Source organism: Trachemys scripta, chromosome 9 (assembly GCF_013100865.1).
Source record: "Trachemys scripta elegans isolate TJP31775 chromosome 9, CAS_Tse_1.0, whole genome shotgun sequence".
Taxonomy (NCBI): domain Eukaryota; kingdom Metazoa; phylum Chordata; order Testudines; family Emydidae; genus Trachemys; species Trachemys scripta.
Window position 1 is genome coordinate 28,845,346 of NC_048306.1, and position 20,588 is coordinate 28,865,933.

The following is a 20,588-nucleotide window of genomic DNA, read 5'->3' on the forward strand; positions in this document are numbered from 1 at the left end:
TATGCTTTCAGATGAGGAATAACCAGCAGCTGGAGTGGATGGGCCAAAGATCCGGTTTTCATAGGAATCCTGTAGTTATGTCCCAAAGGGAGAGGTAGGAGCAGTAAGAAGTCTTCTCTCCCCCTCCCCCAGTATTATGGTTCTGAACTCTTTCATTTACCATCTGTATTGTACACTCTATAATTAAATACAATTAAAGCCTGGGATACACTATAGAAATTCCCTCTTCAGATACAGCCAAGAAAAAATCCTATTTGGAAACAATTAGCTTCCGTATATAATTAATTCCATTCCCATTGACAAATCCCAACTTTTGGAGCAACTCCACACCTTTTAGCAGGGCATAAATACTATACATTAAACCTATGGGTGTTGTGTTCCCCCAGGAATAGAGAGGAGAGCTATTGAAAGTGCAGAAATATCTGCTTGAATTAGTAATAGGCAGGCCATTCCTCCAGTTCTAAGCTGGACTGTCCTGTTTTTTTTCCCCAAGGTTTGTCCCCTGTCCAGTTCTGGTATAAAACTGGATTTGGTTTTGTCTGATATTGCCTCATAGAATGGAGGCTGCCATTTTGAAGACCACGCCACTGGTGTGACCTTGCACGAACCATGCGTGCAAGATCATGACAGCAAGGGTGGGGTCATGAAGACAGGGGAGGGCCGATGCCTTTTTCAGAAGTACCAGCATGTCCAGTGTTCTGGGCATACACCAGTGGCCACTCTAATCAGTAGTGGGGAAGGGGTCAGTTGGAGAACATAAACCATGTGCAACTTTACTTTCATTTTAATAATGGCTATCCTGCAGTCAGGGCCGGCTCTGGCTTTTTTGCTGCCCAAAGCAAAAATCGCCCGGCTGGCCGGAGCAGCAAGCGGGGGGCAGGGGGGGGGGGGGGGGGGACAATAAACTGGCCCACCTGCCGGAGCGGCAAAGGAAAAAAAAAATAAAAACAAACAAAAAATACCTGCGAGGCGGGGACTCCCGGCCCTGCAGACCCTGAGCAGCGGAGTGCGCACCCCGGCTAGCGGGGGGAGGGGAGAGAGAAGGGGGGCGGCCAGGGCTTCCTTAGGCGGGGCGCTTGCACACGGCCCCTCCCACTGCGCCGCCTGCTGGGAGGGCTCCACGCCACTCCGTTCGGCAGGCAGGGAAGGACGCAGGCTGCCCTACCGGGCTAGATGCAGGGCGCTCCCCTCCTCTGCCCCCTACAAGGCGGCGGGAGCAGTAAACCAAAAAGAAAAAACCTGCAGGGGCGGCCAAAGTGGTGAAGCGCAAAATAAAACAAAACCAAAAAAAAAAAAGGATTAGATGGAATGCCGCCCTTTGAAATCTGCCGCCCCCAAGCACGAGCTTGCTCAGCTGATGCTTGGAGCCAGCCCTGCCTGCAGACCAGCATCGGGTGGGTTTAACATACCCCAGTGTTCTATGTATTCTCTAATCTGTTGATTATTGTTTTGAAGTTTAAAGATCATACTTTATTGAGTTATGATTTTTAAAATTTTCCATATGACATCTTTAACACTAATACGGATATGTTTGCTTTAGTTCAGTCTCTTCCACCAAATAACTTTGGCCTTGCAATGCTTACAAAAGCAGGGGGAAATTTCAATAAACATCCCCTTTGCAAGAAGCTGTAATTATGGCTAATCCAAAAAAGAGAGCAGCCAAGAGAATGGTGATCCCGCTAGGAAAACACAGTTCAGCTTTGTTAGAGCACTGCTGAAATGTAGCATGGAAATGGTGAGTTTCATTTTTAATTTGTTTGTTTCTCTTTCGCAGCCTGTGATTCCAACCAGTCCAACAAGCAGCTCCACAACACCAACCAGCACAATGGGCATGTCCACAAAAATTGACAGCTCTGCTCTTCAGGACATTTTCATCCTCTCTCCCATGTCAGGACTTTATGGCCCAAGGTAAATCTCCCAATGAATCTGAGCATATTCAGGCAATATTTTACAGGTCAATTGCTTCAGACTTGAAAACAGAAACAATTTATTCTTCCCTTCCACTTTATGTATAATCAAATATTTCAAGATGTTGTACAAGGCATTTAATTAAAATAAAAAGCTGTAACAGAGTGGCTATGTGTAGAAAATGTCATAACTATCATCCTCTCTGCAGCCATGAAAGTCTAGCAGTATTCTGGATTGCCAGTTAATGTGCAGTGGAATTAAGAGGAAGGAATATGTTAGCCAAGATACCAAAATTCTGAGTGACTTTTGTTTTTAATAATGTCATAGCACCTTTTGTTTCCACTTAAACAGCTGATTGGGAGATGACACTAAAACCTGTTTTAGACCATGATTCAGCAAAGCACTTGAGCAGGTGCATAACTTTAATCATGTGAGAAGTCTCATTGACTTTGGCGAGACTACTTTTATCTTATTCAGAGGCTTGCACTTCTAGTAGTGATGTAGTAGTCCCTCTACCCTGTCTGCCACCTTTAAGGAGGCAGCCAGATAATCCCTTTCTGACTTTTCAGGGATGACCAGCTGGTATGATTCCTCATCTTTTGTTTCCAGGGAACCAGGATGGGAAATCTCCCTTTCCCCCTCCAAAGGAAATATCTTCAGATAGTACCAGTGCTTTCTAAGGCATCTCTCAGCTCTAGACTGAGTTAGAAGCCAGCTCAGTCATTAACAGAAAGATAAACTTTCAGTGTTTAGGATCCCAGTGTTTCTGAATTGCACTGGGCAGGAAATCTGATGTTCTGCAGAGGTTTCCTATGGATTGTAAGAACCAAAGCTTTACTTTGATGCTCTCCCTGAAGATAAAATATTAGGAATAGGTCACCCAGCCAGGCCAGAAGAGTGAGAAGCGTGAGAGAGTTAAGTGAATTCTGAAGTTGTTGGAGGGTGTGGAGTGGACATGACAAACCTGTGTTGTGAGGAGGTGGTCCATTTGGAATTGAACAGGGCCAGGCTTGGTTTGGGGAGAAAGTTTTGCAAGACTCAGTAGCTTTGTTCACTTTTAACCTGACACAAGGTGAAACCTAGTCGTTTCAGTTGAGTTGTGAATTGCAAAAACCTCAACATGAAATCCAGAGACCAATTCCCTTTCTCCAAGCTCCTCTCCCTCCACTGGAACAAGAGTTTTAGGGTATGTGTCAGTAAGAATCCCACTGCAAGCACACATGCATGTAGAAATTGGTATCTTTTGAATAGCAGTGTCTGTCCAGGTCTCACATGTGCCCTGTGCCTCCTTGCTCTTCCATGAGAGGGCTTAATGGGCAGAGCAGCCACGACCATCCCTCAGTTCCATGTTACTGCGCAAGACAGCAAGACAGAACCTAGTGAATGTCCAACCCACTACTCTCTTGTGAGCTTCAAAACCTGTATTTTTCACAGAAAACTGTGAAGAACTTCATATTCTCAACCCTTTCCAACTGGACATTTAAAAGAAAGAAAGAAAAAAGAAAACTCATCAGCAAGCCCTTTGACAACGGGATGAGGCACTTCTCACCAACCACCATGTCTCATGGCAGACTCTAAGTCTATGTCTACACAACAAGCTAGGGTTGTGGTTCCTCTCATCAAACTGGCATGAGTATAAATAGCAGTGTAGCTGTGGTACCACAGGTGGCAGCAGAGGAGGCAGGGCTGAGCTGTGTCAAGTACATACCCACCAGTTTCCTGTGGGTTTGTATTCCATATGGCTCAGCTGGGCCTCTACTACCACTACCCGTGCTACCGTAGTTATGCTTCTGTTTATACTCAAGCTAGATCGGTGAGAGCTAGCATGAGTATATGAACACAAGCAAGGGAAACATACCCCTGGCTTGCAGTGTAGACATAGCCTAAGCTGGCAAGGTTCGATCCCTACCCATCCTGTGACAGCCTCATTCATCTCAGAGACAGACATAGGTAATACTTTTTCTTCTTGGGAGAGAGCCACCTCCCAGACAAATCTCCTCAAGGACTCAAAGTCCAGGGATTCTCAGCTCAAGTTATACCTGTTCTGACTTTGAGGAAACACTAACAGCCAGAATGAAGAAAAAAAATCATCATTGACCAGTTGTCCTTCAGGAAGACCCCACACCCCAGAGTCCAGGAAGAAGAAAGTACCAACAACATTGGCATCAATAACCTCAGCACTGACAACTTCAACCCCAACAATCTTGGCACCAGCATCCTTGGCACAGACCCCAACAGGTCCAGCAGCTGCACCCCTGACAGTGTCGGGTGACTCTGAGAGGCAAGGCCAGATGAAGCATAAACATGGCTCCAAGCACCACACAGGACTACTCAACAAGGATTTAAATGCCACTCCTGCAAAGACAAAGGCTCGATCTCTTATGAGTCAGAAGAGGGAAGCCAACCATGCAGGAAAAAAGATCTGGTACTTACCTCATTGCTGAGCCTGTCAACAGTTCGAGCTGTACCTCAACAGAGGAACCAGGGTCATCTATCATACCAGAACAGCAGCTAGTACCAGCACCACCTGGCAATGGGACCACTCCCCTCTAAGTTGAGGAAACTTACTCTTCGTCCCCCTCCCTAATCTACTTGTTCTTGTTGGTGTCAAGTAAAGATCCCTCTTTGCTATCATTGGAGAGTGACCTCAAGGAGACTTCCGGAAGCCATCCATTCTGGGACCCATCTTAGGCAAAATGTGAATGGCACTGGGCCAGCCAACCTCAACTGGGCAAATACACTTACAGCATGCCACTTCAGTCATACTGGCCATATTGGGGACCAGCATAATATATGTTCCAGAACAAATCCTCCCCACCTTTGCATACATCAAGAAGTGGGGGACATCCCACTTCCCAGCATCAATAGCCAGGCCACTCACATTAGAGCCAGATGTCAGCATCTAGAGCAGGTGGCAGTAGAGGGACAGCATTAATCTTTGTCTGCATCTCAGGAATCATAATCATCACCAAATGAAGTCATGGCTCCAACACTGACAGCAACTTTAAGGCTTTCCATGCCTTCCTGTTGCAAATTATGAAGACCCAGGCCACTGAAACCAAGGTGATCCAAGAAAGATCTCACAAGCTCTTTAATGTACTGATCTCCACAACCCCAACCTGATTTGCCCTCTCAGTAAAGTAGAGCACACTCAAGCTGGCAAAAGGGCTGTGGCAGATCCTCACCACTCAGCCCTCACATGTCACCATACAGGACGTGCCCTTTGAAGGATGGAGTTCTTTAGTAGCAGAACTCATGGAACATTCCATTTGCTAAAAGACTTGTAGGCCACTCTGCAACCTTGGTATCTACAGAAGTTACATATGCTAGGTGTTTTCAGAGGCTTACATCAACAGAACCCCATTGCACCCAGCCCAAAACATTCCTCTGTGCTCCCCAGTTCAGGGACCACTGCACTATGCAGTGGACTTACCACCAGGGTAGATGCCAAGTTCAGGAGGATGGTACTACAATATCTGCTTGACTAATACAGCTGAAACTCCTCACCCATCATCCAGAGGGGACACTACTTGCCAGTCACCTACAATAGGATCCACACTGACATATACTTGAAGAAGAAAGAACTATTACTTACCCTACAGTAACAGTAGTTATCCAAGATGATATCTTGCATGAATCCCTTGACCCACCTCCATCCCCACTCTCTGAATCCTCAGCTGTCACAGGAATTGTGAGGGACCTGAGGAAGGGTTGCATCACTCCATTCTCTATGCCCTCGCATATGAGCGTCAGGATGCATACGTTGCACGTATGGCCACAACAGACCCTGCTGTTCAAAAGAATTTGATCTTGGGTCTTCGAGGCACCTGCAGATCTTTAGTGGGATTCACACAGACTGCAAGATCTTGTAGAAACACAGTTAATGCAGGGTAAAAAAACATTCTTATTCCACAGTGACAATGTTGAGATTTGTTGCCTCTTTAACTTGGTGTAAAATTTGAGCACAGAGTCTTTGATGATCAGCACATTAGGAATTTATATTGGAAACAGTGTTTTTTCTTTTATGATTATAGTCAATGCCTATACTATGTTTTGTAAAAATGAGTACTACTTGTCCCGTAAGTCTGCTAAACACTGAATGCAAAATAATTCATTTCAGCTAATTATTTTAAAGAAAATTGGAAAAAAATGCTCAGCACTGCTTTCTATTTTGGCTGCAGGTACATTCACTTTCTTTTTCAGTTGTTGCCAAATAGTGCAAAATAGCAAATTTCTCTTTCACATAATAAATTATATCCTAATAACGACGCACCATTGTTTAGAACAGAGTGGGAAGTGGTAGGTCCACTTTAGGTCTTCATCATTCAATGATCCTTTTCCCTATATCTCTTTGGATTATTTTTATGTCAATATTTTTAGGGATGAAATTGGAATAATGTCTTGTGATGACATCAGCAAATATGGAAAGTCTGGAATGAAAGGCTCCGAGTCACCTAGCTACTTTCTGGAGCATGAAAGTGGAAAGTATTACACATTAATTGAAGATGAGGGACATCCAATGGGCTCTGAGTATGAGAGAGGCAGAGCCACAGGAGTTCGGAGAAGAGAAAAGACACCCACTCATGGTATGTTTGATTGCTTTGGTCTTCAGAAGTTGACTGGATTAACAAATTGTATCACTATATATTATTTAGCAACTCACAGTCACTCTATGACCTGTTTGGGACCATAAGGTGATAGAAATATGCTTTTGCTTTGAATAGTGACTGGATGTTAGTATTATTAAATGTTCAGGATCAAGGTGCAAGATTTTTTTAATACATTATCTACTTCAAACCCACAAGATTGTGTGTGAAAATTATTTTTAAAAATTGTAATGGATGGGGCGATAGATGCCACTTTCACTTATTAGTCTCTACCTACAGTCTCTTGGAGAGATTCCTACCTGCAACTTGCAGAAATACTAAAATATTATGGAACTGCCTGAAAAGGCATTGGTAGAAGATAAAAGCATCTGCAAAATGAAATGTCATCCCTAATTTAACCTTGTATTAAAGTGTATAATCACTTAGTACCTTGAAAGGTATTGTGAGGATTAATTAGTTAATGTTTACAATGCAATTTGAGATCCTAGGATGGTTAGTGCTAAATATGAATGCAAGATAGTGTAACAATAATAAACTCTGTTTTTATGTAGAAATCAAATATTGTACATAATACAGTGTAAAAGAGTTGCTGAGCTATAAATATATTTGTATCTATTAAAGATGAACATTGATGATCAGTGAACTTTAGAATAACATTACTGAAACATACTGGAAGCCAATTTACTCTTGTATTTGTGGTATTTTTCTTTTCAGTGCAGTAGAGATTATTTTGTTGTGAGGGTCACACACCTTTAAGATGGTATGTGCTGAGCATATTTATAAAAAGATATATATTTATATGTAACTTGTAATACATTATATTGATTTTTATTTTTGTTTGGCTAAGAGAGTAACAACATTTCCCTGTCATTGTCACCAGTGAAAAGAATTACCCTCTCTGTCAGATAGGGCACTCCCTAAGAGACTGGTTCTGTCCTCTGATACATGCATACACCTCCCACTGAAGTCAGTCAACGGCCCAAAAGCATGTTTGGGGCTCAATTTGATCCTTAGTCTTTTGTTTCACTTGGAATAATTCTAAATAATTGCACCGATTACTGTCAGGAATTATTCACAAGTATAAGGTTTGTCCCTTCGGCTTCAACTTTCTGACCTCTACTTCCCAACATACATTTGAATTATTCTTGAAAGAAATGATGGTAAATACTGTAAGAAATGGCTTCTGGCAGACTCATTAAAAGCAGAGTTGGAGTCTGTGCAACGTACTTGCATTCCTCTGGGAAACTGCAAAAACACAGGAACCTTCCGCTAATGATTTTTTTAGGTAACATATATAACTTTGTAAACATAAGCATATGCTATTCTTTACCTGATGACAATTTTGCTGCAGGAGAACTAACTTTAATAGTAAATAAGGTGTACACTGTGCATCTTGGAGAGGTTCTCTTCTGTGTTGTTTCTCTCCTACTGTACTTATCTTATACTACTTTAGTTTGTGCAGTCCCCATGTAAAGCACTAGGAGAAACTAACAGCAAAGTACTTAATTTTAAATGAAATTCCAGAAAGATGCAGTTCTGGGACTTAATGCTGCCACCTCTTCTTCTCCATAGAAAGCCTGGAGATAATCCCAAAGTTAATAAAAGAGAAGAGTGGATCCAATATGGCCTGCTTTCCCTAAACTCCTAGCATTCCTGCATATTTGGGGCTTGGTTGGCTGTTGGGAGGACACAGAGCCTGGATGCAGTCACTCTATGTGACTTACTCCCATAGGAAAAAAACATTAGAATTGCCAGCGAATTTGCTTTTGGAAATTAAGGATGCTCATTGGTGAATCCGGTTGATATGTGGCATTTATTTGTAATATATGGATAAAGGACTAATAAGAATATGACCACATAATTGGCTACACGGCAGAAGCAGGATTGTTGCTACAAAGTCAGTGGATACCACAAGCCCTCTATGCTTAATTATAAGAACTGGTTTCTATGCAAGCCTGAGTAACTGCACAACTGGTATTTCTAAAAATCCTTAAAATAGGACTGGAATATCTCCAAATGTGTACACGATCTCTTTAGAGACAGGACTAGGCAGCACAGAATTTACTAGGCTGTTGAGGGCAACCTTGAGAAATTTCTCTTCCTGGACTTTCTCAAAGAGAGCAAATCTGGAAAGTCCTTAAATCCAAGATGTTTGGAGGAGAAACTTAAACCTATAGAATACTACTTTTTAAAAAAACATTGTTTCATGTTCTCATTTTTCCTTCCCTCAGAAGTATTTCCATGCCAAGTTAGGCTTCTAGGATAATAGGAAAATATTGATCAAAATGCATCTCCTTGTCTGTCTCACTCTTAATCTTTGGAAGGTGTCTTCACTTGGTTCCTCGAGAAATTTCAGAAAATATCTTAGTACTACTCTAGTTTAAACTAGAGATAGGCCATAGTGGCAGAAGTCCAGATGGAGATTTCAAACAACTTTAAATTTGGAGATAATTGGACCTGAGGTTTTGGTTTGGCTCATTATAAAGAAAGGGTTCATTTTCAAAATTTAGTTTCGTATAAGAAATACCGCCCAAAGATTAGGGAACTTGATCTAGGTTTGTAATATTTCGTGAAGTAAATTTACAAGCATGTGAGAAAAGCTTGTTTCATTTGGTGTATTGTTGTAATGTGAGTGAAAAGTTGTTGCAGAATTCAGATATGTTCTGATAAAGATTTAAACATCACATCCAACTTCTCAGTGAAATAAGTTCTATGATCACAATTTCTGCATAACTAAATATGTATATGCTATATTTTTTCTAGACTACACAAGTTTAAAAATGAGTGAGGGGGATTTTGTAAAATGCTTTGAGACACTCTGATAGAAGGCAACAGTTAGAGACGAAAAGAATACTATTATTAGGTCCCTCTCTCTGTTTATGTTGAATTCATACCAGCAACAATTTGTAAGCATGATTTTCTCTTACCAAGTGTATATTTTGCCTCTGAAGAGCATGATACAGTCATGTTATAACTCCATTGTATACTATACCTAAAGAAGCAGGTTTAGGTCCTTAGCTGCATCAGTGGTCTTCTCAGTGGAACTGCACAGAGAAGAAGGCAAGCCATCTTTGCATTCCCCAATGATTCCTGGAACTACAAATGTCAGATTGAGGGATGCTATAAATTATGCCACACTTCATGGATGATCCTCAAAGGGATTTCAACAGTTGGGACTTGCTGAAGTATATGATGTCATTACCACACCCCTCCCCAGAAATGTTCCCAGTATGCCCCCTACATCAGGACTGGGAGTGGGGAAGGCACAGAGCCTGCTAATCTCTGATATCCTGAGATTCCCCAGGCAAGGGGCATTCAGGTTTCCAAATGCTTTGCATTGCTTTCGTTTCAAGAAAAGTCCTCAGAAAAAATTCCCAGTCCATGCTAATCAAGTCAACAGTACTAGGGCTTGCCAGCAACAATGGTATTTAAATATGGTGATAGGTAGCACAGTTTCAACCATAGTATGGACAGGACCTTAGTTAAATATCATTCTGTTTCCTGATAAGATTGAAGAAACCTTAGTAGATCATTTGTCTCTGTAGCATATTTCCAGTATACTGTAAAATCAAACACTATAACCTGCACAATGCTCGAAAGAGTAGTCGCCAGATTAACACTGAAGAGTAAGACTCCATCTTAATACAGTTATCATTCAGTTTTTATCATCTCCCTGAGCAAGTAAATCCCACAGGCTTTTACCTTACTATAGAATCAAAGAGAAATCTGAATTGTGTTTGAAATGTGAGCCAGTAATATGAATTTGGCTTCCTTTCATAAGCTCATACTGTTCAATGACTTGTAGTTAAAACATCAGGCGCGGTGTGTGCGTGTGCCTGATTCCAGTACCATTTAAACTTTCTTCTTATGCTCCTGATGGGACACTTGTGTCTGCTTTCCACAGCTTTGAGAAATTGTTTGAAAACTTAGAATGAAAATTTTAAAAATAAAATAAATAAAGCAGCAGCACAGGAAAAGGCCTTGCAAAGTAAAGAGAAAGTGAAAACCAACATAAAGTTTGTATTTACCTCTGGCGCTTGTAGGAGAAACTAGTAAAGCAAGAAGTTTTAAACAAGTTTTGTTAAAAGAAAGCTAAGCTTTCTAACCCTGAGAAGAACTTTTTAGTTTTATTTTTATAGTGTGTTTTAAATCTCTTGTTTTAAAGAGCCACTTTTGCAAGCCTCAGGAGTTATGATAAATGATTGTGTTTATGCTGCAAGCTGTGGTTTATCTTTGGTGCAATATCTAGAAGCTTGGGACTGTTGCGGGAGCTGAATACCCAGGGTAAAGAGGAAAAATATTATTTTAAAAATTACATATATTTTAAATCACTTTCCTAGTCGAATGGTCTGTTCTCAGTGTTTGTGGGGTTCATACAAACTGCAGTTCAGAAATTCCTACAGGGGATTTGCCAAAATACGAATGATGGTCATAATCTAGTGCCTATCACAGCTGGTAGATTTAATGAATCCGCCATAAATCCTTGCAGATGAGACTTCCTGGATGTTTGTAGCAAATGCAAAAGCCAAGCAAGAAAGTAGAAAATCACGTCCCTTTAATTTCTCCTTTTCAAAACTGTGAAAATATAGCTTAGTACCATGATGAGACTTTATCCCAGTTACAGTATATTTGCCATTTTCTTTTTCTAAGACTTATGGATCATAGTTCTGAACTCACATGCTGGCAGATAATCTCGTCTCTACTTTTGACTGTGTACTAAAAACACACATACGTAGTGAAGCACAGTTGGTTTTCTTGGTATTAAATTATTATTTTACAATATCTATTTTATTTGGGTTCAGTAATTTTCCAGTTCAGTAATTTTTCATGATGACAAATGGAGTCGTAGCATTCCTAGATGTTGTTCCTAGATGTAATGGGTGAACATGAAGAGGGAGCTCAGAGCGTGTGTAAGGGTGTATAGTAGAGAAAAGGAATGTGTAAATATTGCAACCCAAAATAAGACAAGATGGAAGTTTTCTCTATTTCAGTAGCAATAACCTTCTCTGTATTGCTGTTACAATAGCCATATCTGAGCTATACATTTACATGCCGTGCTTTGCATTCATTACTTTTTAATACACTCTGCAACCTGGCAATTTCAATGAAATTACAAAGCAATTAACAACTGAATCATACCCTCTTATACACCAAAACAAGGTAATCATTATATATATACAAGCGGGATGTTCATAGACAGCATCTGCAGTATCTGTATGTGGCAGATGCTGTCTATGAACATCCCACTTGTGGCACAGCTTGGCCCTGCAGGCCCTCTGCCTTTTCTTCCTCTTTTCTTGCAATGGTTTTCTCCCAGACCAGAGGACTCAGACCAAGATTTCACCTTTGTGGGGCTTATTGATTAAGTCTTGTAGAGACTGTAATGGAATGCTAACCTGTATTATACTGGCACCACGTGTAATATACTTTATCTGTTGGTCATATTGTAGCCATGTTGGTCCCAGGATATGACAAGGTAGGTGAAATAATATTTTTTTTAATTGGACCAACTTTTGTTGGTGGAAGGGACAAGTTTTCAAGCTTTATAGAGTTCTTCCTCAGGTATGGAGAAAGTAGCCAGAGTGTTGGAGCTAAATACAAGGTGGGAGAGATTGTTAAGCATAAGGGTTTCACACATACTGTAAGACACCACTTCAAATAAAGTGAGCAGTGAAGTTTAGCTGGTAGTACGATATATTGCAAATTGTTGTAATGAACCATAAAACTAGTGTGTCTTTTAAGTCCATGGTTTTTAGTGTCCAACAGTTATGAATTTAAGTTCCCATACTTGTTTTTTGAAGGTGCTGTGCAGGTTTACTTTGAGGACTAAGACTGAGGTGAGATATGGAGAGTGATCATCTTGTGAAAAGTGTTTATCGATGGGTGATAGGGTGTTTTTGTAAAAACAACAAGGAGTACTTGTGGCACCTTAGAGACTAACAAATTTATTTGAGCATAAGCTTTTGTGGGCTAAAACCCACTTCATCAGATGCATGGAGTGGAAAATACAGTAGGCAGGTATGAATTTGTTAGTCTCTAAGGTGTCACAAGCACTCCTCGTTGTTTTTGCTGATAAAGACTAACACGGCGACCCCTATGAAACCATGTAAGGGTGTTTTTGTCATTTTTATATGAGAGTTCATTCGAGAACATAGTGATTTTTCTGGTTTCACCCACATAGCTGTAGCTGAGACATTTGATGCACTGATGTGTAACACCACATGTTGTAATGGGCATGTGTAGGACCCATGGATCTTGAAAGGTATGTTGGGGTGGCGTTGATCATCACAGCAGTGGAGATATGTCTGCAGGTTTAGTATCTGTTGTGATGCAGGCTCTGGTGCTGCTTTGAGTTGGTGTGTTCTAGTCTGTGTGAAGCTTGCTTCCGATGATGTGCTTGGTGAGATTGAAGGGTTATTTGAAGGCCAGAAGAGGGGGTTCAGGAAATATTTCTTTCATGACATGGCTGCTGGATCTGTGGAGGTTGTGTGTGGTGATTTGTGGGGTTTTTTGTATATAGTCATTTATAGGGTTCCATTGTTGAAGCTGATTGTGGTGTCAGGAAAGTTGACACTGGTGAGGGAATGTTCTAGAGAAAGTTTGATGAATGGGTAGCGATTGTTAAAGTTGTGGTGGAAATCTATGAGGGAGTTTAGATCATCTGTCCAGAGGATGAAAATATCATTGATGTACCTCAAATTTATCATTGGTTTGTGGTAAGTTTTTCCAGAAATTCTTCCCGGAAATGGCCTTTGAAGAAGTTGGCATAATGGGGAGCCATCCTAATACCCAAGGCTGTTCCCATGGTTTGGACAAAGTGTTTGTTGTTAAATGTAAAGTTGTTGAGGGTAAGGATGAAATGGATGAGTTTGGCAATGTGTTTGGGGTAGATTTCTGAGCATTGTTCATTATTTTGTGAGTATTTGAGGCAGGCATCGTTGCTGTCATAGTGAGGGATGTTGGTGTGTAGGGAGGTGACATCCATGGTGGGAAAGCTGGTGTACTGGGGGGATTGTTAATGTTGCAGAGTTTCTGGGGAAGTTGGTAGTGTCTTGGCGGAAACTGGCCAAGTGGTTTGAGGACAGTTTCTATGAGTCCTGGTATTTCTTCAGTAAGTGTGGCCTGATGTGATCACTCTGCCGTGGTTCCATCATTTGTGTATCTTGAGAAGCATGTAGAAGGTCCCTGGGGTGAGTTTGTGAGGAATGAGGTTGTAGTGTTTTTCTTGGAGTTACCGTATCTGAGCATACAACAGATGCATAGAATCTATGAGCTGTGATGCTGGGGTCTGTAAAAGAGTGTCTGTTACCAATGGATTTTTCCCAGGAACATAAGTTAAATCCATTAAAGCTTATCAATAGAGGTTGGCATCTCAGCGGCGCTTGATCTAGGTCTTTTCTGTTGGTGAGGGTTATAAGTGGTTTATGGTCTGTTATCAGTATAAAAGAATCCAGTCTTCACAGATATTTGTAAAAGTTCTGACATGCCCATACACTTTCCAGGCACTCATTTTCAATATGTGTATATAGTTTTTCTGTTTCTGTTCAGGGCAGGGGTGCAGGGGGGGGTGTGGACTGCGGGAGGGGGCTCAGGACAGGGGGTTGGGGTGCAGGAGGGATGCGGAGTGGGCAGGGGGCTCCGGGCAGGGGGTTGGGGTGCAGGAGGGGTATGGAGTGTACAAGGGGGCTCAGGGCAGGGGGTTGGGGTGCAGGAGTGTATGAGGGGGCTCAGGGCAGGGAGTTGGGGAGCAGGAGGGGTGCGGGATGTACAAGGGGGCTCAGGGCAGGGAGTTGGGGTGCAGGAGGGGTGCGAGGTGCAGGCAGGGAGCTTAGGGCAAGGAGTTGGGGGGCAGGAGGGGTTCAGGCTCTGGCTAAAGCAGCTCCGGGGTGGCAGCAGCACGCACCAGGGCCAGGCAGGCTCCCTGAATGCCTGCCCTGTCCCCAGCCCTGCGCCACTCCAAGAAGTGCTGTGGCCCCTGGCAGGAAGAGGGGGGCGGAGGGCTCTGCGTGAGCTGCTCTTGCTGCGCCTCCTGGTACCTCCCCCGAAGCTCCCATTGGCCGCGGTTCCCCGTTCCCAGCCAATGGGAGCTGCGGGGGGCGGTGCCTGGAGGCATGGACAATGCATGGAGCCCTCTGCCCCCCCGCCCAGGGGCCGCAGGGAAGTGGTCCCGTCTGCTTCTGCAGAATGGCATGGGGCCCGCAAAGCCACGGGGGGCAATCCCGTGGACAGGATCCAAAACCCTGAGGGTTTGGATCTGGCCCATGGGCCGTAGTTTGCCCACCCCTGCTCTGGAAGGTTCTGTAAAGCAGCCTGACTGTCAAAATGCTGCTTTTCTCCCCATGCTGGATGGCTTTTCTAGATGCAATTTTCCTTTCACTTTTAGTTTCTCTATTGGGATGTATATTATACTTAGGAATAAAAACCTGAGCATTGTTCCTAATATCCCTAGACAATCTGAACCGAATTCAGAATGGAATCTGAATTCCAGTTAAGACAGCCTTAACTGGTGTAACATGCACCTTTTTCCAAACCCTATTCCAGCAATGTGTATTTTTGCATTCATTCAGAAAAACTGATTTATTTACTTTGTGCTAGCTAGTTTTCTGGCCCCTTTGTGCTGCCAACTGACACAAAGGGGCCAGAGCAGATCTGGCCCATGGTCCTGAATGTCTAGGGTTACCATACGTCTGGTTTTCCCAGACATGTCCGGCTTTTTGGTAATCAAACCCCCGTCCGGGGGGAATTGCCAAAAAGCCGAACATGTCCGGGAAAAATACCGGCCGGGTACTTTCCCTCCCGGGCTCCAGCTGCTCTGGTCCTCCCCTGATTCTTCGGCTCTGTTTAAGCGCTCCGGCTTCGGGCAGCCCCCTTGCCTCCGGACCACGAGCCGCTGGCCAGGCACTTTCCCTCCCGGGCTCCTGCTGCTCTGCTCCGGGGGCGCAGGGTCCGGAGGCAAGGGGGCTTGGCTCTTAAACAGAGCCGAAGAGTCAGGGGAGGAGCACAGCAGCCGGAGCCCGGTAGGGGAAGTGCCCGGCCGGGGGAGCAGGGTCCGGAGGCATGGGGGCTGCCCGAAGCCCGAGCGGCTTCACAGTTTGCCGGGCAGCCTCCAGACCCTGCACCTCTAGCTGGGCGCTTCCCCTCCCGGGCTCCAGCTGCGCTGGGGAAGCGCCGGCCGGGGGTGCAGGGTCTGGAGGCTGCCCGGCAAACTGTGAAGTTGGCAGCGCCCCGGCAGCCCTTTTCGCGTGGCTAGGAGGGAGGAGGGGGAGTTAGGGCGGGGACTTTGGGGAAGGGGCGGAGTTGGAGCAGGGAAGGGGCGGAGTTGGGGCGGGGCCGGGGTGGGAAAGAGGTAGGGCCAGGGCCCATGGAGTGTCCTCTTTTTTATTTTTTAAATATGGTAACCCTATGAATGTCCATGTATGTCCTTTTTATAACTCTCTTGGAATTAAGAGTAAACCAAATGTATTCGAATCAGAGAGAGATTATGGCAATACTGCTCCATCCCAGAATCTTCCGGATAGAAGCCTGGCTTCACTATGGAACTTAAGGATTTTCATGGCTTCCCAGCCACAGTTGTTTCATCCAACAAAAGGTCAGAAACAACTGCCCCTCAATGTATAAACTGGAAAGAAACTCAAAATTCAACCTTGCATTTTCAGGAGAGGTTTTCCCCATAGGAGAGGACAATCCAGGCCTCTCTTGCAGATCTTCTGCATTGGGCCATTTTTATGTTGTAAGCTGGTATGCCACCCATACCAAATAGGAGATTTAACCTAGGTAAAAATGTGACCGTTTTATAGTAATTTGCTATGCTTTTTGCCCCATAAACAAAAATCTGTAATTATGTGACTCAGAAGCATGAGCATGTAATTGTTTTTACTTGTATTATTTGTCATGATTTGAGAATCAGCTGTAGCAGAGCATGTCCTTTTACACTGTCAGTTTATATCCTATTCTACATCATTACTGGAGGATTTTTTCAATAGGTAAATGTCCTTTTTATGGGGAGAGTATGTCTCACAATTTTAATCATCTTTAAGTACAGATTTTTGCCCAATGCATTTTATCTGACGTGAGAATTCTAGTATAAAAGTTAAATATTTTAAAAATCTTTCTATTTGAGTTGTGCAAAACAACTGTAATCTGACAAAACGATAAGTATCACTTTTTCCATCTGTAGTTTAAATTTAAATTTCATTTTGTTTAAACCCACATTGTATATCCTTGAAGTAACAATTTAGTTTTACAGTTCTTTTATAAATAAGGGCTAAGCCAAAATCAATAGATCTGAACCCCTTACAATTTCAGACAAGAGTCCTGATACAAAACCATCGCTACAGTTTTGGTACCAGTTCAGATCCAAAACCAGAAGGGATCTGTCTAATAATTCTGCATAAAATTTCCCCAGAATCTCATATAAACAAACCTTCTCATAAAATTTTAGCTCAAGATGATAAAAATCTTCTGATAACAGTTGGCATGGTGAAATTTCTTCCATTTTGACTCCAAATTTCATAATATTTCTGTACTCCTGACTCTGAACCCTACTCATGACTTGTTTACCAGAACAGATCTATATCCAACTCCCTCCTCCTGGCGAAACTGTTAAATGCAAAATGTATGAGACTCCTAAAGTCCATTAAAAGGGAGTAGGTATGTATTTGGAAGGAAGAGGAGAGAAAATTAAACTAAGAATTGTCCGGTTCCATTTTAAAAGCTTTCTAAGGAACAATCAGCTCCTTCATACAGCAGCCTGGTGTCCTGTCTAAATCAGGAAATGTCTGATTTTATTTTTAACTGCAGAGCAGTGCCCTGGCTCCTTTGTGAATGTCTAATACTAATGTTGGCTGATACACATGAGATAAATAAGTGAAGCCTTTTTAAAGTCATAGCTAGGATTGCTATCAATCCAGTATTGACTCCTGGTATTCAGAGAACATTTCAGCATGACTTTTTTTTTGTACACGTTGACAGTTTTTGCTTGTGTTTGGAGCAGAGCTTTGTATTATGAGAATTAGTATGCAAAATCAGCAATTTGTTTTGTTTGGGCTGTGTTTTGTCTCCCATCACAAGTTCCTGTCTTTTATGCTGTTTGCTCTGTGCTGGTTGGCACTAATGCTCTCCAAATCTCAGCATGGGCTTGCTCAGCAATAAATTGGAAGGTCATAGTCCTTTCCTCTTTCGCATTCTCTCCAAGTCTAAATAACTTATATTTAGTGAAAGCTGAGAGACCGTATCGGACAAAGTTTATACACAAGTAGAAATGAGCAGATCTGTGGTTTTATGTTCTGCAAATCAACATTATTATTTGAATATTTTTATGGGTGCTATATAGATATTAAAGAGAATAAGGTCCTGCCCTACGATATTTACAGTCTCATGTGGCAAAGATAATACAATGAGAAATGATAAGTGTGGAGAGGAAAGAAAAGAAACAAAAAGGAAAGAAATTCTGTTATTGGGAAAATATATAGGGATCCTCATTTTAATTTAGCTTGCCTGCGCCTAAGAAATTACAATCTGTCTCTATCAGTATTGTAAAGTACATGCACATTGTGAGAGAGTTATCTGGTGCTTTGTGGGGTTGGATCCATTACAGGAGGTTTCTGTAGTTTATAAGACTCTTGTGTTGTGGAATGATGAAGGGACTGAATGTGATACAAATAGAGTATGAAAAGATTGTCTTGTTTTGTCTTCCCCTCACCCTATTATATTTGTGTATGCTGCAGCATTTTTTTATTCTAGTTCCTTTCATGCATTCTTCCTTTCAGTTGAGCAGAGCAGCAGAGAATGCTGACACTTGGGAATCAGTTGGATTGCCTTAACAACAATTAGGCAGAAAACTCAGGGGATAATTGTCCTGATTTACTTTTGCAGTGTTGTGGTAGCCATGTTGATCCCAGGATATTAGAGAGACAAGGTGGGTGAGGTAATATTTTTTATTGGATTAAGTTGTTAAGAAGGCAGAATCTGGGACCAGTCAGAACAGGAGATGGGCCATTAAAAATAGTTCCTGGGTTTGAGTGTCGGTAATTTAAACACTGGAAGCTTCAGGTGGCCTGAACCTGAATGCTAAGATCCATTTATTGGGGCAAAACCTGTGAGGAGAGCATGCTGAAGACTCGGTCTGAAAAACAGCAATTTTGACTGTGGCTTTGTGTTTGCAATGTTTTGTGCACATCCTTTTCCATCTCAGTGAAGGATCAATAAAACTTTTGTTTAATTCTTGAAAAGTGAGGTACATGTGAGTCTGTTTATGAAAGTTAGATCTACCCCTGGAGCAGGGATGGCAGGTTTGTATAATTTTTGGTGGTGCCCAGAACGAGTCCAAGTCCCAGCCTCCCCGCCCCCTCACACACACCTGCCTAAGGCTCTGGGAAGGAGTTTGGATGTGGGAGGGGGTTTGGGGTTCAGGCTATGGGAGGAAGTTTGGGTGTGGGAGGGCTGCGGGCTCTGGGATGGAGTTTGGGTGCTGGGTGCGGGTTCTGGGCTGGGACAGGGGGTTGAGGTGCAGGAAGGGGTGTGGGAGGGGGTTTGGGTGCTGGGTGTAGGTTCTGGGAGGCTGTTTGGGTGCTGGATGTGGGCTTTGCACTGGGCTGGGCTGGGGATAAGGCATTTGGGGTGCAGCAGGCAGGCTGCCCCGGGGCTGGGGTGGGGGTCCAGAGAGGTGGACTCCCCTCAGCCAGGGCCGGCTCCAGGCACCAGCTTCTCAAGCAGGTGCTTGGGGCGGCCACTCCAGAGAGGGGCGGCAGGTCCAGGTATTCGGCAGCAATTCGGCGGACGGTCCCTCACTCCGGCTCGGAGCGAAGGACCTCCTGCCGAATTGCCGCCGCAGATCGCGATCGCAGCCGCGGCTTTTTTTTGGGGGGTGGGGGGGTTGGCTGCTTAGGGCAGCCAAAACCCTGGAGCCGGCACTGCCCTCAGCCCTCTCCCCGCTGGCAGCAATGAGCTCGGGGAGAGAGGGGGGCCCGTCCAGCACGACACTCACCCAAGTCCCCCCCCCAGGCTGTTGCTCAGGAGGTCCAGCCAGGATGAGCCCCTTCCACCCCCCGGAGTTGACTCAGTGTTGCCTGCTGGGGGGGAGGGGGAAGGGCTGCCATGCACCTTCTCCCATCCTCACTCCGCAGGCGTAGCAGCCGCCTCAGCCTGCTCCTGGTGCCACTCCCTAAGTTGTAACTGGCAGCAGCCAGCGAGGGAGCGCAGCGTGGAGGCAGCTGCCTGCTGCCCAGGGCAGGCAGGGCTGGTCGGAGGAAGTGCGCGGGATCAGCAGGTGGGCCCGGGGGAGAGAGACAGCTCTGAACATTGATGAAGCTGTGCCCCACCGGGCCCTGAATTTGCTGGAGCCTGGGTACCACGGGCCCATATAACTCACTGCCCCTGCACTGGAGGACTACCTGTGACATATGGTACTAGATAAGAAATAATTAATATAAAGCATTATCATACAAGTTTGACACTGCATTCATAGTTATTATTAATCAGTTTCTAGTCCATTTTACTTTCGGGATCTTATGCACTTAGCATAATGCTGCTGTGTTTGGGTTGCAAACCCTGGAAGAGAATAATTATTTGTTGTTTTTTTTTAAATGTTTGCAGTTAGAATGATTTCTTTTAACTTCACAAAAGGATTTTTATTGATCTTGAGTATTGTAAAAGTTTATTGCTACAAAATCTAAAGCTTGCTGTCAAGTTTGGCCTACCTGTATCATTTTAATTAATTTTGATGGACAATCTTCTTAATCTTGTTCAGTTCTTCTAAGGTGCAGTGCCCAATCCAGTCTTTACAAATGTTGAAAGGCATTATACATAAAACTGAAACCAAAGGTATTTAAAGAAATATAATAGAGGCAAAATCCAAGTTAAGGAAAATCCAAATAAGAAATACTAAAAATGCCTTTTATTATAATTATATATATATAATTAATGTATATATAATAATTATATATATAATAGTACGATACTATTTACCTNAATATTGCCCAACAATCTTGTTCCTAAAATAATCACATATCTGAAAACACTATGCATAAAAGTTTCTTTTCTTGTTTCCAATAGCTCATTTCCTCAATTCTACTG

The 20,588-nt window shown here is 43.2% G+C and overlaps 1 protein-coding gene across 1 annotated transcript in view; it reads left to right on the forward strand.

Moving 5' to 3' along the window:
* The window catches only part of LOC117882910 (connector enhancer of kinase suppressor of ras 2-like), a 376,187-nt gene that overhangs the window by 189,101 nt on the left and 166,498 nt on the right, over positions 1-20,588 (forward strand). The window contains exons 10-11 of the mRNA XM_034781795.1: positions 1,775-1,908; positions 6,289-6,494. Of these exons, the coding sequence (XP_034637686.1) occupies positions 1,775-1,908; positions 6,289-6,494 (340 nt within the window). The remainder of the gene's footprint in view (positions 1-1,774; positions 1,909-6,288; positions 6,495-20,588) is intronic.